Consider the following 12,954-nt stretch of genomic DNA (forward strand, 5'->3'; position numbering starts at 1 on the left):
GGAATCTGGTAGGATCCCATGTGTTATCAGTCCTGTAAGGCAGATTGACAGCAGTGCTGCAACTCTAGGGCTGGCTAGCTTTAGGTGCTCAGCACTAATGCTATCAATGCCACATGCTTTTTTTATCAGCTAATTGTCTAATAGCTAGATAGATCTCATTTGGGCTGAAGTGTACTCCACCCTCATCTAACTTACCTATATAATAGGGTTCACTCTTTACACAGTTGAACAGAGCAGCATAATGCTGCCTCCATAACTCCATTATGTTTTCTGTACCTGAAACACCATCAATATTACAAGGCAGTACTGCTTTAGACCTATTTATATTTTTAACCTCTTTCCAAAAGCCATTGGCATTATTACTAAACAGTTTCCCAGCCATAGAATCAGCTCTCATAGTTTGCTCATGCTTTCCCACAAAACACACTGCTTGCTTATACCTGGCATTAGTTAACTTTTTATACATAAGTTCAGGCCCCTGTCTAGGTTTCTCAGCAATAACCCAGGCCCTATGGGCCGCCTTAGCTTCTTCATGGTGGCTAGCAACATACATGTTCCAACCCGGCTTGATGTTATTAGACCTTCTAGGGTGAGAGAGTAGGGGCCTGCTGGCCACTGAGAGAGCATCAACTATACCATTATACATAGTACACATGTCAGTACAGTGATTGGTGTCTTTACAGTTCACATTACATAGAATAGCATCCTCATGAACTTGACTTAAAAGAGCATCTGTTCTCTTACTGTAAAAGGAAACATCATCAGCTTTTCCCAATCTATCTTGGTCTCATATTTACCATTACTCTCAAGGGTTAACTCAGGGAGCCTACCCGTGACCATTATCATCTCAAGGGGGAAATGATCAGTAGTGGTAGCTTCAATACAGCACCTTCATAGACCCAAGCGCTGCATGAGCATCTGCAGTACATATTACATGATCCAGCCAGCTAGTTGTACCTTGTGCTTCACTATAGTAAAGCTGTTAACAGTTAGAAGCTCTTGACTGGATAAAACAAGATTATTATCATTACAAAAGCTAACCATATGTTTAGCAAATAGGGAATTATTATCACCAATGTCAGCATTCATGTCCCCCATAATATAAATGCTTGTGCACTGGTGATCAGAAATGAATGAACTAATAAACTCTATTTGTCGTCATTTTCTCTGGACTGTGTATAAATGTTCAGAATAATAAACTCTCTCTGGTACACCTATGCACCAGTCTGCTTGGAGCCTGACAAAACTGATTACTGGGTCCAGATTTTTACGCCACATGATGGCCACGCCCCCAGAAATCTTCCCTCGCACAATGCGCTGAGAGAGATCCGTAGTTGACACCCCTACGCCGTGAAAGTTTTCATGAACAGAGTTTAACCCCACAAGTCTTGTTTGGAGAGGAAAGTCTCCTGCAGGCATAGGATATCACAGTTTTGCAGCAGGTTATCCACCTCTGCACGTCGGGCTCTGTCTCCCATGCTACTACCCAGTCGCAGTCCCCGACAGTTATAGGATGTCACACGCATTAATGAGAAGGTGTAGCCTCAGATTCCACATTCTCTGGGCTCAGCAGCTCATTACTCCCCACAGTAGCATTGCTAAGAGCTGCCCTGGGTACACGGAGCTCGTAATAGCGCCTGACAAAGACACCCGTTGGCCAAATATGTGTACTGAACATGTCCGCCACTTCATTGCAATCCGCGGTAACATGAAACGAGCCAAATCTGCCCGTTGTTTCAATCTTTCTACATGTCACCGAAGTATTGGCCAATATTTCAGCCAGATAGTTCTTCAGAGTAACAGCATCCAGATCAGGGGAGAATCTGGTGGCGAAGACACTCACCCGTTTTGTTGTAATAACTGGGATGCTGCTCTCCGTGCCCGTTCCAACGATCCCCGTATTTCTCTGCTCCCGTCTGCCCCGAGTTGGCCCGGGATTGCGGCGGGGCTGTCGCTTCTTAGGCGATGGCTTTTTATGCCCATTACACACGACAAAACTCAATGTCGGGGATCTCGGCGTGCGGGGCGGCGGCGGCTGCCGCTGAGATCTCACCGTGGCCTCTTCCTCTTCCACTGGAGGTGGACACGTCACCGCCTCCTGCTGAGCGGCATCTGTCCTCCTCTGCATCTCTCCCTCCGGCGGGGCTACAGGTTCTGTTGTGCGGCGCTCCTCAAGCGCTGTCACCCGGCGATCCACAGCCACAGTAACCGCCGACAGGTTCTCATTCACAGTCGCCTGTGCCTCGCAGGCCCTCCTCAGGCCCACCACTTCACTGGTTAGTTTCTCAACCCTTCTCAGCAGTGCCGAGGCGTCGATACAGCCAAAGCCAACAGGCGGGAGTTTCTCCAAAAAGTGGGAGACAAACATGAGCATATTTTCCCCAAACTCATTGAATAGGCTCAGACAAACTTTTAAATTTTTGGCGTCCTTGTCTCTACCTGTGTGTTTGATTTTGCGTAATTTGGTCGTTGTGCAAACTTCAAACAGAAAGTCCTTGGATTTTACAATCCATTCAGAAGAGAAGTTATTTGTTGCCAACAACACAACTTTGTCATGGTCAATAGTCCTCATTTTGTCAGAAATGAAGTGTAGGAACTCATCAACCACTATTATCTTCCCACAATTGCTTTTAAAAACCTCTGGTTTGTCCCGCAGGCAGGCAGTGCCTTCTCCAGGTACACCACATTCCGCCATCTTGCATCCAAGAGCATATCAATCTGTGATCTGTGAATCTTTAATCCAGTTTTATTAAAGACGGGGTGCCGTGATTCCCCTCCCCCTAAAACATAATCATCAGGTATTATGGTTATACTAGGAGGAAGATTTTTTTCAAAAAAAGTGTACAGAAATTGTTAAAATTATGTTTTTATGTGGACACGCCTCCAGTTCATTAAGTATACCTGGTTCTCACCTTAGCACCTCCTCCACCACCTTAGCACCACCCACCTGTCCTAGTCCCTCCTCCTCCTCATGCCCACACCTGTTGTGTTATGATAGTGAGGGGGAGGGTATGTTTTTATTATGTCACTAAAGCGCTGTTTCTCTATTGGCACGTTTGACCCTCAAGGTTTCAGCCTCCAGGAAGAAACTCAAGATAGTCAGAGAAGACTTAAAACACCATAAAAACCCCACCAGGGGGCTTAATGAAGTTCTATCAACCTCATAGACACATGAAAAACAGAAAAAGTGCAAAAACATGGCACCAGCTCTTTAAAGCAGCAAGAGTAGAAATCCTTAGTACAATGTACTGGCAACACTGGTACCGGGATGGTTTGTTTTGAACGAGGAAGGGGGGGGGGGGGGGGGGTGGACAGGAGGGTAGCTATTTTACTGGCAGCAAATGGACGGGTGACGGGAGCGTTTTGATCGGAAACAAATCGACGGGGGGGGGGGAGAGATTTCATTGGCAACAAGTGGATCGGGTGGATTTTTATTGGCGACATGTGGACGCGGGGGAGCGCCGCAATTGGCCCAAAAAGGACCTACGAGGTAAACGAACGGCCGCCTCTATGCGCCACCCTTTCCATAACTGACTTTAAAAGTTTGCGGGCCCAGGTAGACAACCTGGCTTGGCGGAGACCAAGGAAGCGCTCCTTTGTAGTTTATTATGTAGCCGCTCAACAGAACATTCATTGTTCTTCTGTTCATCTTAATTCCCATTAGTTACCAGACTACCAAACATTATTATTTGGTGCTGTGACTCTTTACTAGTTCAAGTGCCTGGTTTTCCAATGCAGGTGTCTTTAGTAGCAGGATAATTACTGCCAGGTAGTATTGGGGTTCTTATAAAAGTCTGTTGTCTTTTCAGACTCAACAATAGTTGTAACATCAGACCAGCAGGAAGCTACAGACGCTGAAACACCAACGTCAAGTTCAAGTTCAACAACGAGCGGATTCTCTAAAACTGAAGGTGAGCCGACATTATGAATAGATTTCTACAATAAACTGATTAAACTGTCTGGTCTGTTCACACTATTTACCTGTAAACTGTGGTATGCCTTTAAGTGATTCACACATACTGTGTTAAAGCATCATATTAACTCATATTATAACAGATCTAACATTTCATTTATAAGATAACTTTCGAACTGACATCTATATTATGTTTATACTGGAATACTTGTTGTCTATTGCAATGATTATGAAAGTTGTATGACAAAAACACTATGAGGCTACAGCCGATATCAAATGGCAACAACTAAGCTAGGCCTAAACAAACACTAATATTCCATTAATTGAGGGATGCAATGTCTTAAATACATTTTAACCATATGAACTCTAGAAATCTAGAATTATTCTGGCAGACTTTAGGCAGAAAAATATCAGATACAAGCTTGTTTGGACACATTGGCCCCGATTCACTAAGCAATTTACGACCATATTTTGATTGTACTGGCATTTAAGACAATTCCAACACTAGCAGTCAGATTCATTTATGTTTTTTTGTCTGTGTTCTGAGCGGGAGGTCCGCCCGTTCTCAAGTCAGCCCGAGGCTGTCTTACAAGGGAGCAAAGCTGTGCGTATGGCGTTAGAATGCTTTATTCTTCATGCAAAATCAAGCCTCAGTACCAAGCCAACAGTACCAAGCCTCAAATAAAATATGTATATGCCCAACCTTTGTCAACACATACATATAAAAAACATAAAAAATGTCAAACGATGTATTGCTTGTAGCCTATGCATAATATAGACATGATATAGATTCCCCCGCTTTTTTTCCCCCGAGGGGGCAATCAGTTGCATTTACAGCTGAATTACTAGGTCCCTCGGTGTGTTTGCCAGCGGGCCATCTCAGCCAAAGTGTCATGTTATAATGAAAATAGGCTATCATGCCTTAATGAAACTGCGGAGGCTGGCACAAAACATTTTCCGATGGGGGCTATAGGGACAAATCGGCCTACATATTAATTTGGGGGTCTATGACATGAAAATATTTGAGAACCACCGGTCAAAATAATAAAAAAAATTGTGAAGCAAGCCCAAATAAGCAACTACACTTTAGAAACGAGCCCAAATAAACGCAACCCACAACTACCAACATTTACAAACAACTTTACAGAAAAATAAGCCCAAATTCGCTTATAATAAGCGGATATGGCAGTAGGAAGTTGGATGTTTCATTTCCTGTTGCCTTTTATGGTTTATAAAGGGGAGTGGAACAATGCAAATTAACTTCTCGGGAATGCGCTTGGCGTTATACGACCAGCTGGCAGCCGTCCAGATTAATCATGACCTACACCTGGTGATCCGCACATTTGTGATATACGAACCCCTTTGGGAATTGCACGTCAGTTTGAGCTTACAGAAGATATGCCCTCCTTTACAAACTTTATTTACCCCATATTTACGACCAGCGTAGTGAATAGGGCCAATGTGAGCACCTAGAGGGGAGAACAGATTTGGTGTACAAAGAAATACTAGCTGACCTACTAAGGAGCCCTAGGGGACCCCGGACAACTATAGCGTTTAAGTGGTTAAATCATTAAATGTTCAGAAGCATGTTTAAATTAGTTTTGGCCACATAGATAAAGTTTAACCAACAACTCAATTTTCATTCCCCTTAAATATCTTCAGCGAACCTCTTTGTTGATCAACACCGGACTAAACTGATTGAGAGAGTGATCATGGTCAATCCCATCCTGGATCTGCTCCTTCAAGAGAAGGTCATCACCCAAGAGGGCTACAATAATGTGACGTCTAAGGATACCAGTCAGAATAAGATGAGGGAACTCTATACACTCCTGAACTCCAGTACATCCAAACACATGTTCTACAAAGGTCTAGAAGAGCATGAGAAGTGTCTCCTAGATGATCTGTAAGCAATTGTCCTTTACATTTTTTTCTTGGAGGACAATGTCTCTCTACACAACATTGTGTACAAATGAATGTAGCTTTTCAGGCCATGGTGTGTTTGTTTGCTACTGTAACTTTACGCTTGAAGAGACAAACACATTTATTCTTAGTATTCTCTAATGCTACATTTATTTCAAGTTGTTGACACATGTTTGGTCCTATAGAGCCTGTAGTATTTATATAGAATTGTTAGATTTATATACGGTTAGTAAAACATTTTGTACATAATATGTAATTTGTACATAATTATGAGGAAGCTCCACAAATCACGTCCAACCCAGATTTGTCTAACGGGTTAAATGTGTTCTCTTGCTATGCCACAAACATGTGGAACACCCTTTATGTCGTAAAGGAGTGTAAAACCCTACTCTCCTTCAAAACCTCCCTGAAAAAGCACTCGCAGGAGGCTGCAATTAGAAACTGGCCTCTGTAAAAGTCAAAGCCTACTAAATCCTCTTGGCAGACCTTGTATTGTAACTGTAACTGTACTTTCCTGTTTTTTTTGCAAACTGCTAATAAAGTATTAACTCAATCAATTTCAAAACAGGTGTCCTCAGCCTTCTCCTCCATCACTCAGTGCAACTCAACCCAAAGCAGCAGCTACATCTGTCCCAGGTCAGTGGTGTTTAAAGTTTATTGACTCTAAATGGAGACATTTCATGATGGTTTATATCTGCTATTGTAGCTGTTGAATTCCATTATGTTTTCATTGGACTTTAAACTTACATTACACTTACACTCAATTACCTTACATTGCATTACATTACATCACAGTTAACATGTTTCTGATAATGGTAGCATGTAGCATTGTTGCATCAGACATGTCAGATCATGCTGGGATAACATGGGTCCTCAGGTTTGTACAAACCAGCTGGAGTAAAGTAATGTAAAGTAAGCAAAGTAAAGTGTAAAAGATCTGGACAAACATATAGTAATAATGATGTCAAGTTATTTTTTTTTGTTATTCATTATGTTAACACATCATGCCGATCTAATAATTTCCCTCAATATCTAAAGGAATTGCTTTGTTCCTTACAGATTTCCTGGTGGAAACAAAAACGCATACACGTCCCATTACACACTACCAAGACAAGCTTAAAACAAAAGTTGAGGACCCATTTGCGTGGGTACCTCACGGGACAGTCCAAAGGGCGGATAAGAAGGATTTTGAAGAATGTTACACACGTCTCACAATCGCACGTGTGAATGACACAAAGATCAGCAGGTCACCTGAGGTCACACAGATGGAGAGGAAGACAGCAGGGCAGGAGATCAAACTCAGTGAAATCTTTAAACACCCCTCTGGACAAAACAAATGCATGAGAACAGTGATGTCCATTGGCGAAGCAGGAGTTGGCAAAACCTTTCTCGTACACAAGTTTGTCTCTGACTGGGCAAAGAAAAAAGATCAAGATCCCCATCTCACATTCGTGCTCCAATTCCGCCAGCTCAATTTGTTCAAGGGGCAAAAGTTTAGTTTGGCTCAGCTAATTCATGAATGCAACCCCACATATGAATGCATCTCAGAAGAAGCTCTTAATGACATCTTCACCAAGCTGCAGACGTCAGGAGAGACTAATTACGACAAGAGTCCCTGCAAAGTTCAGTTTGTCCTGGATGGGCTAGATGAAAGCCACATTACCTTAAACTTCATAACCCACCATGAATGCTCTAAGGACTTGTCCCAGGCCACCTCACTGGAGGCTTTGCTGGTCAACCTCATCAAAGGGAGACTGCTTCGCTGTGCTCAAATCTGGATAACCACACGCCCTGCAGCAGCCAAACAGATCCCTGATGGCTTTGTTGACATGGTAACAGAGGTAAAAGGATTCACTGATGAAATGAAGGAGAAGTACATCAGGAAGAGAATCGGAAATGAGAAGCAGGCCAGCAGAACCATTTCACACGTCAAAGCATCAAAGTACCTCCACATCATGTGTGAAACCCCAATCTTCTGTTCAATCATTGCCACCGTTCTGCAGGACATGTTGAAGACAGATGAGAAAGGAGAGCTTCCCAAGACCCTGGCTGAGATTTACAGCCACTTCATCTTCGTCCAGACAAAGAGGAAGTGGCTAAAGCATGGTGAGAATCAACAGAAACTCACAGAGGCTGATAAAGCAGTTCTTCTGAAGCTGGGCAGGCTAGCGTTTGAACATCTGCTGAAAGGCTGCCTCATTTTCTACGAAGAAGACCTGAAGAAATGTCATCTAGATATTAAAGAGGGTCCAGTGGACTCAGGACTGTGCACAGAGATCTTCAAACCAGACAGTCATTTCTTCCATGAAACCGTCTACTGCTTTGTTCATCTTAGCATCCAGGAGTTTCTGGCTGCAGTTTACCTGTTTGACTGTTTCACACAGAAGAACATGGAGGTACTGAAAGCATTCCTGAACAATGATGATTTCAACAGCAACAGTTCCCTGTCTGACTTCCTGAAGGCTGCAATTAAAAAAACCCTTTATAGTGAGAGTGGCCACCTGGACCTCTTTGTCCGCTTCCTTCATGGAATCTCACTGAAGGCCAACCAAAGAGTGTTAGGAGGCCTGCTGGTTCAGACAGAGAACAGTCCAGAGGAGATCCAGAGAGCCATCACCAACCTAAAGAAGATGGATCCCTGCAGTGGCTCTCCTGACAGATGTATCAACATCTTCCAATGTTTGACGGAGATGAAGGCCCACTCAGTATGTCAGGGGATTCAACAGTACCTGGAGTCAGGAAAGGAACTCGATGAGATCCAGTGTTCAGCTCTGGTCAGAATACTGCAGATGTCAGAGGAGGTTCTGGAGGTGTTGGACCTGCAGAAATGCAACACATCACAGGAGGGGCGATATAACCTGGTCCCTGCTGTGAGGAACTGCTCAACAGCCAGGTTAGTAGTCATGTAGACTGCCCTAGCGTGTCTGATATCTGGCATAGAGGGGTGGGTTCAAAATTTCCGGAGAAAAAAATCCTTGAGATCCCATTGGTTCACCGATCTGTGCGCAAGCCCCGTCAAACACAACATTTGGAGCGACGCCCACTGCACTCTGGTTGGTTAAGGAAATGAAACACTTCCTATGCCCGGAACACCGACTCGCTGGAGAGGGAGACGAAAGAGGAAGAGGAAAGAGGGAGGGAAGGAGGGATGAGAACATCATTATAGTTAAAACGACCGTCATCAATTCAGTACAGTGAGACCCTCACTTAATTTACGTATGAATGGTTCAAACAGTATAGTGATATAGTGATAGTATCAGTTTGTGTGTGTGTGTGTGTGTGTGTGTGTGTGTGTGTGTGTGTGTGTGTGTGTGTGTGTGTACGCGCGCATGTATGCTGTGTTTTTCTTGTGCCACGCTGTAGCTTCTCTCATTCCTTTCTGCGCTCCACTCCTTTATTATCAATTTATTTGTTAATTTAGATCAAGGGCCAAATGTTTACATTGTTGCATTTTGCATTTGGTCTGGTTAGCGTTCACACAGAACTTTGTTAAGAGAACCAAAGTATGTAAACAAATGACATGCGGTCGTACAAGCTGTTCATCTATTGACAGAACATTTCTTCACTTCACTGCCATAGAGTGAAGCAACAGCATCGTGTTGGGATCGTTTTTATTATTTCGTGTTTGTATTCTAATCAAATGAGAACAATGGAAAGTTATGAGCACATTTCAGTTAAATATGTGTTAATCACGGCCGCTTATTTACAGAAAACAACATTTCTGGCAGCACCACAGGGAACCTCCTTGACAGTGAACATGACTGATCTGTTTTGTTCATCTCTGATTTTACATTTAATCTGTAATTACAGACTTGTTGACTGTGACCTCAGAGAGGAACACATTAAGGTTGTGGCTTCAGCTCTCAGCTCTAATCCTTCACATTTGAGAGAACTGGACCTGAGCGGAAACGGCTTGGAGGTTTCCGGACTAGAACTCATCTCTGCTGGACTGAAGAGTTCACACTGTTGTCTGGACATTCTCAGGTCAGATACATTTACATTTTGTATTTTGATTTGTATCAGTTCTGTTATAGTGAGTGATTATAATGTAGTTATGATGGTGGCACTTTATGTGAAGAGTGTGGTTAAGGTTGATATCATGGTAATCCACATTGACCATAATATTGATAAGATACAGTGACTAATATATGTAGTCTTTATGCTGAGATACCACATTTACCACATTATTATTAAGTTAAAGTAGCAATACCACCATATAAAAATACATAAAAGGCCTGTATTAAATGGTGCATTTATATAGTGCCTTTATCCATGGCACTTTACAATGATTGTGCATTACATTCACCCATTCATTCATACACTGATGGTGAAGGAAACCATGCAAGGCACCAACCTGCTCATCAGGAGAAATTAGGTGTTCAGCGTCTTGATCAAGGACACTTCTACACTGACTCTGGGGGAGCCCGGGATTAAACTGGGAACCTTCTGGTTGCCGAGCGGCCGCTCTACCCCTGAACCACTGTTGCCCTAAAGTACCAAAGTATTGGCAGTATATAGTTAAAGTACAAAAGTATTGGCATCAAAATATACTTCAAGTACCAAAGTAAAATAACTCACACATTTGTTGGGGGTTTGGCTTATGTAGTTACCTTGCTATGATTAGAAATTGATAATTAAAAAAAATCTCCTCATTGACTTACATTGTACGGTGAAACAGATCTCAAAGTCATTCTTTCAGCACATAAACAAACACAAACAAAGCTGATTCAGACAATATCACCAAACCCAGTACTTTTTTTTTTTTTTTTTTTTTTTATAAAACATGTTAACTTCCTGTTGATTTTAGTATTTGAAGATCTGGATCGACGGATCCAGTCCGGGTTTTCTTCCTAATAAAAATGTCAAAATTAGCAGGAAGTTAGCATTTGTTTTTTGTTTTTTTAAACGGTACTGGGTTTTGTGATGTTCTATATTGTCCGAATCAACTTTGCGTTTGTTTGTACTAAAAGAGTGCCTTTGAGATCTGTTTCAGTGTACAATGTAAGTTCAACTAATGTATCATGTAATGAACCATAGTTATTCATCTTAAAGCAGTTCATTGTAATGGACACTAGAGGGAGTATCTCACCTCAGAATAGAAAGGAGTGAGAGGGTGTTAGGAAGTGATTTAATGGGTTACAGCACATGTGTGTGGAACTAAAGAACAAGGACTCCATACCGTGTCTGTTCATCTCATTCTAAAGAGCAGGGACTCCATACTGTGTCTGTTCATCTCATTAAGGTTTCGAGGCCATCAGGCTCGAAGCCTTTCTTGGGATACTAGGCTTTCTTTATTATTCTTCCGCCGCTTTTGGCAGTTCTGGCCTAACCGCGTGGTCACTTTTTATGAAATTCGGCAATATGGTAGAGGGCTATGCCAAACGGCGAAGACCCGAAACTCACAACCATCGGCCAAAGGGTGGCGCTGTAGCACTCAATTGAAATATGCCAACTTTGAACAGGTACAACTCATGCCCTGTTTGACCTACAGCCATGAGACTTCGATGCACACATGCGTCTCCTCGTGCCTAACAACTTTCACATTTTGACTTTTGACCTCTGACCTTTAGATCTCCCACCATTTCGAATTCTATGAAAAGCAGTAAAAAGCAGTAAAAGTCCATAGCTTTCTGGGATCTTTGAGCAATCTGCACGAAACTGTCTACACATGAACTTTGGACCAATGCCGACAAACGTGAGCAAGCGGATTTTCCATAAGTGAAAACTAGGGCCGGGACTTTATCGCGTTAATTTCGATCAATTAATTACAGAAAAATTATCGCGTTAAAAAAATTAACGCATTTTAATCGCACTTATTTTTGCCCCGTGGAACGTTTCTCACGGGACGAGTTTCAGACGGACCGTTTGTCCCGGTGCACCAAGCAACATGCATGGGTCTCGTCTGGTCTCAGACAACAACAAACCGCAGGCAACGCAGTGCATGAAAGCATGAATGAAGACGGCGCACCCGATAGCCTGCTTGATAATGTTGGCTGGGCTGCCCCCCCGAACCCCCGCCCCGCGGGAGAGGGGGGGGGGGGGGGGGGGCGATGCGGTGCGGGTCACATGCGTGCGGATTATTTTTATTAATTAATTAATTAAACAACGATAAAACAACAGTGACAACACACTCTACCTGCAATGTAGAAATACTATGTTACAATTAAAAGTCCGGAATTCAAAATCTACTTGAGTAAAAGTATAAAAGTATCAAAATGTATTTAAAGTACCAACAGTTAAAGTACTCAAATCTTTTGAAAATAGCAGATCTACAAGCTCACAATGCATGTAGATGGCTATTTTCTAATGGCCGATATAGGGCTGAAGTGGTTACTGTATGTTTTGTAATAATAATAATCAAAATCTACAAAGTAACTAGTAGTAACTAAAGTTTTCAAATAATTTTAGCGGAGTATAAGTGTAATATTTTACTCTGAGATGTAGTGGAGTAGAAGTAAAAGTATTAGAAATTGGAAATACTTGAGTAAAGTAAAAAATACCTCAAAATTGTACTTAAGTGCAGTACTTGAGAACATGTACTTAAAGACGTTTACCAAAATCTATTTGAAAACAAATTTTCTCACTGTTCTCAGGTCAAATATTGATGTGCGATTAAAATGCGATTAATTTAGATTAATTAATTACAAAGCCTCTAATTAATTAGATTAATTTTTTTAATCGAGTCCCAGCCCTAGTGAAAACGTTAAGCTTTTATAAGCCAATGAATATTGCAGTTTTATGAAAATTATTCATCTGCCCCTAACACATACATGGAGACTCACATTTGTTTGACACTTTGCAATATTGTAGAGGGTCATTCCAAGTATCACTGAAACCAATCTTACTCCAATTGGTCAAAGGGGGGCGCTATAGCAATTTTTGAAAATGCAAACTTTAAACAGGCAAAAGTCATGCCTCGTTTGGCCGACAGCCGTTAAACCTGCTTACACATGTGCCTTGACTCATGAGGAACACATGTATCACTTTGACCAGTAAGCTCTGCCCTTAGATTGTCTGCAATTTTGAGCAGTTTGAAAAACATTTAAATCCAGGATTTCTGAGCAATTTGCGTGAAACTGTGTCAAATAAATGTTTGAGGCCCTTTTTCACAGGTTCAGGTG

The 12,954-nt window shown here is 42.2% G+C and overlaps 1 protein-coding gene across 1 annotated transcript in view; it reads left to right on the forward strand.

The window, feature by feature from the left end:
* The first annotated feature begins 3,754 nt into the window (after positions 1 to 3,754).
* LOC311038680 (protein NLRC3-like) overlaps positions 3,755 to 12,954 on the forward strand; it is a 16,468-nt gene continuing 7,268 nt past the window's right edge. Inside the window, exons 1-5 of the mRNA XM_084048249.1 lie at positions 3,755 to 3,911; positions 5,576 to 5,816; positions 6,402 to 6,469; positions 6,893 to 8,726; positions 9,644 to 9,817. Of these exons, the coding sequence (XP_083904375.1) occupies positions 5,626 to 5,816; positions 6,402 to 6,469; positions 6,893 to 8,726; positions 9,644 to 9,817 (2,267 nt within the window). The 5' untranslated portion in view covers positions 3,755 to 3,911; positions 5,576 to 5,625. The remainder of the gene's footprint in view (positions 3,912 to 5,575; positions 5,817 to 6,401; positions 6,470 to 6,892; positions 8,727 to 9,643; positions 9,818 to 12,954) is intronic.

Source organism: Gymnoscopelus microlampas, assembly GCF_963454915.1.
Source record: "Gymnoscopelus microlampas genome assembly, chromosome: 22".
Lineage (NCBI taxonomy): Eukaryota > Metazoa > Chordata > Actinopteri > Myctophiformes > Myctophidae > Gymnoscopelus > Gymnoscopelus microlampas.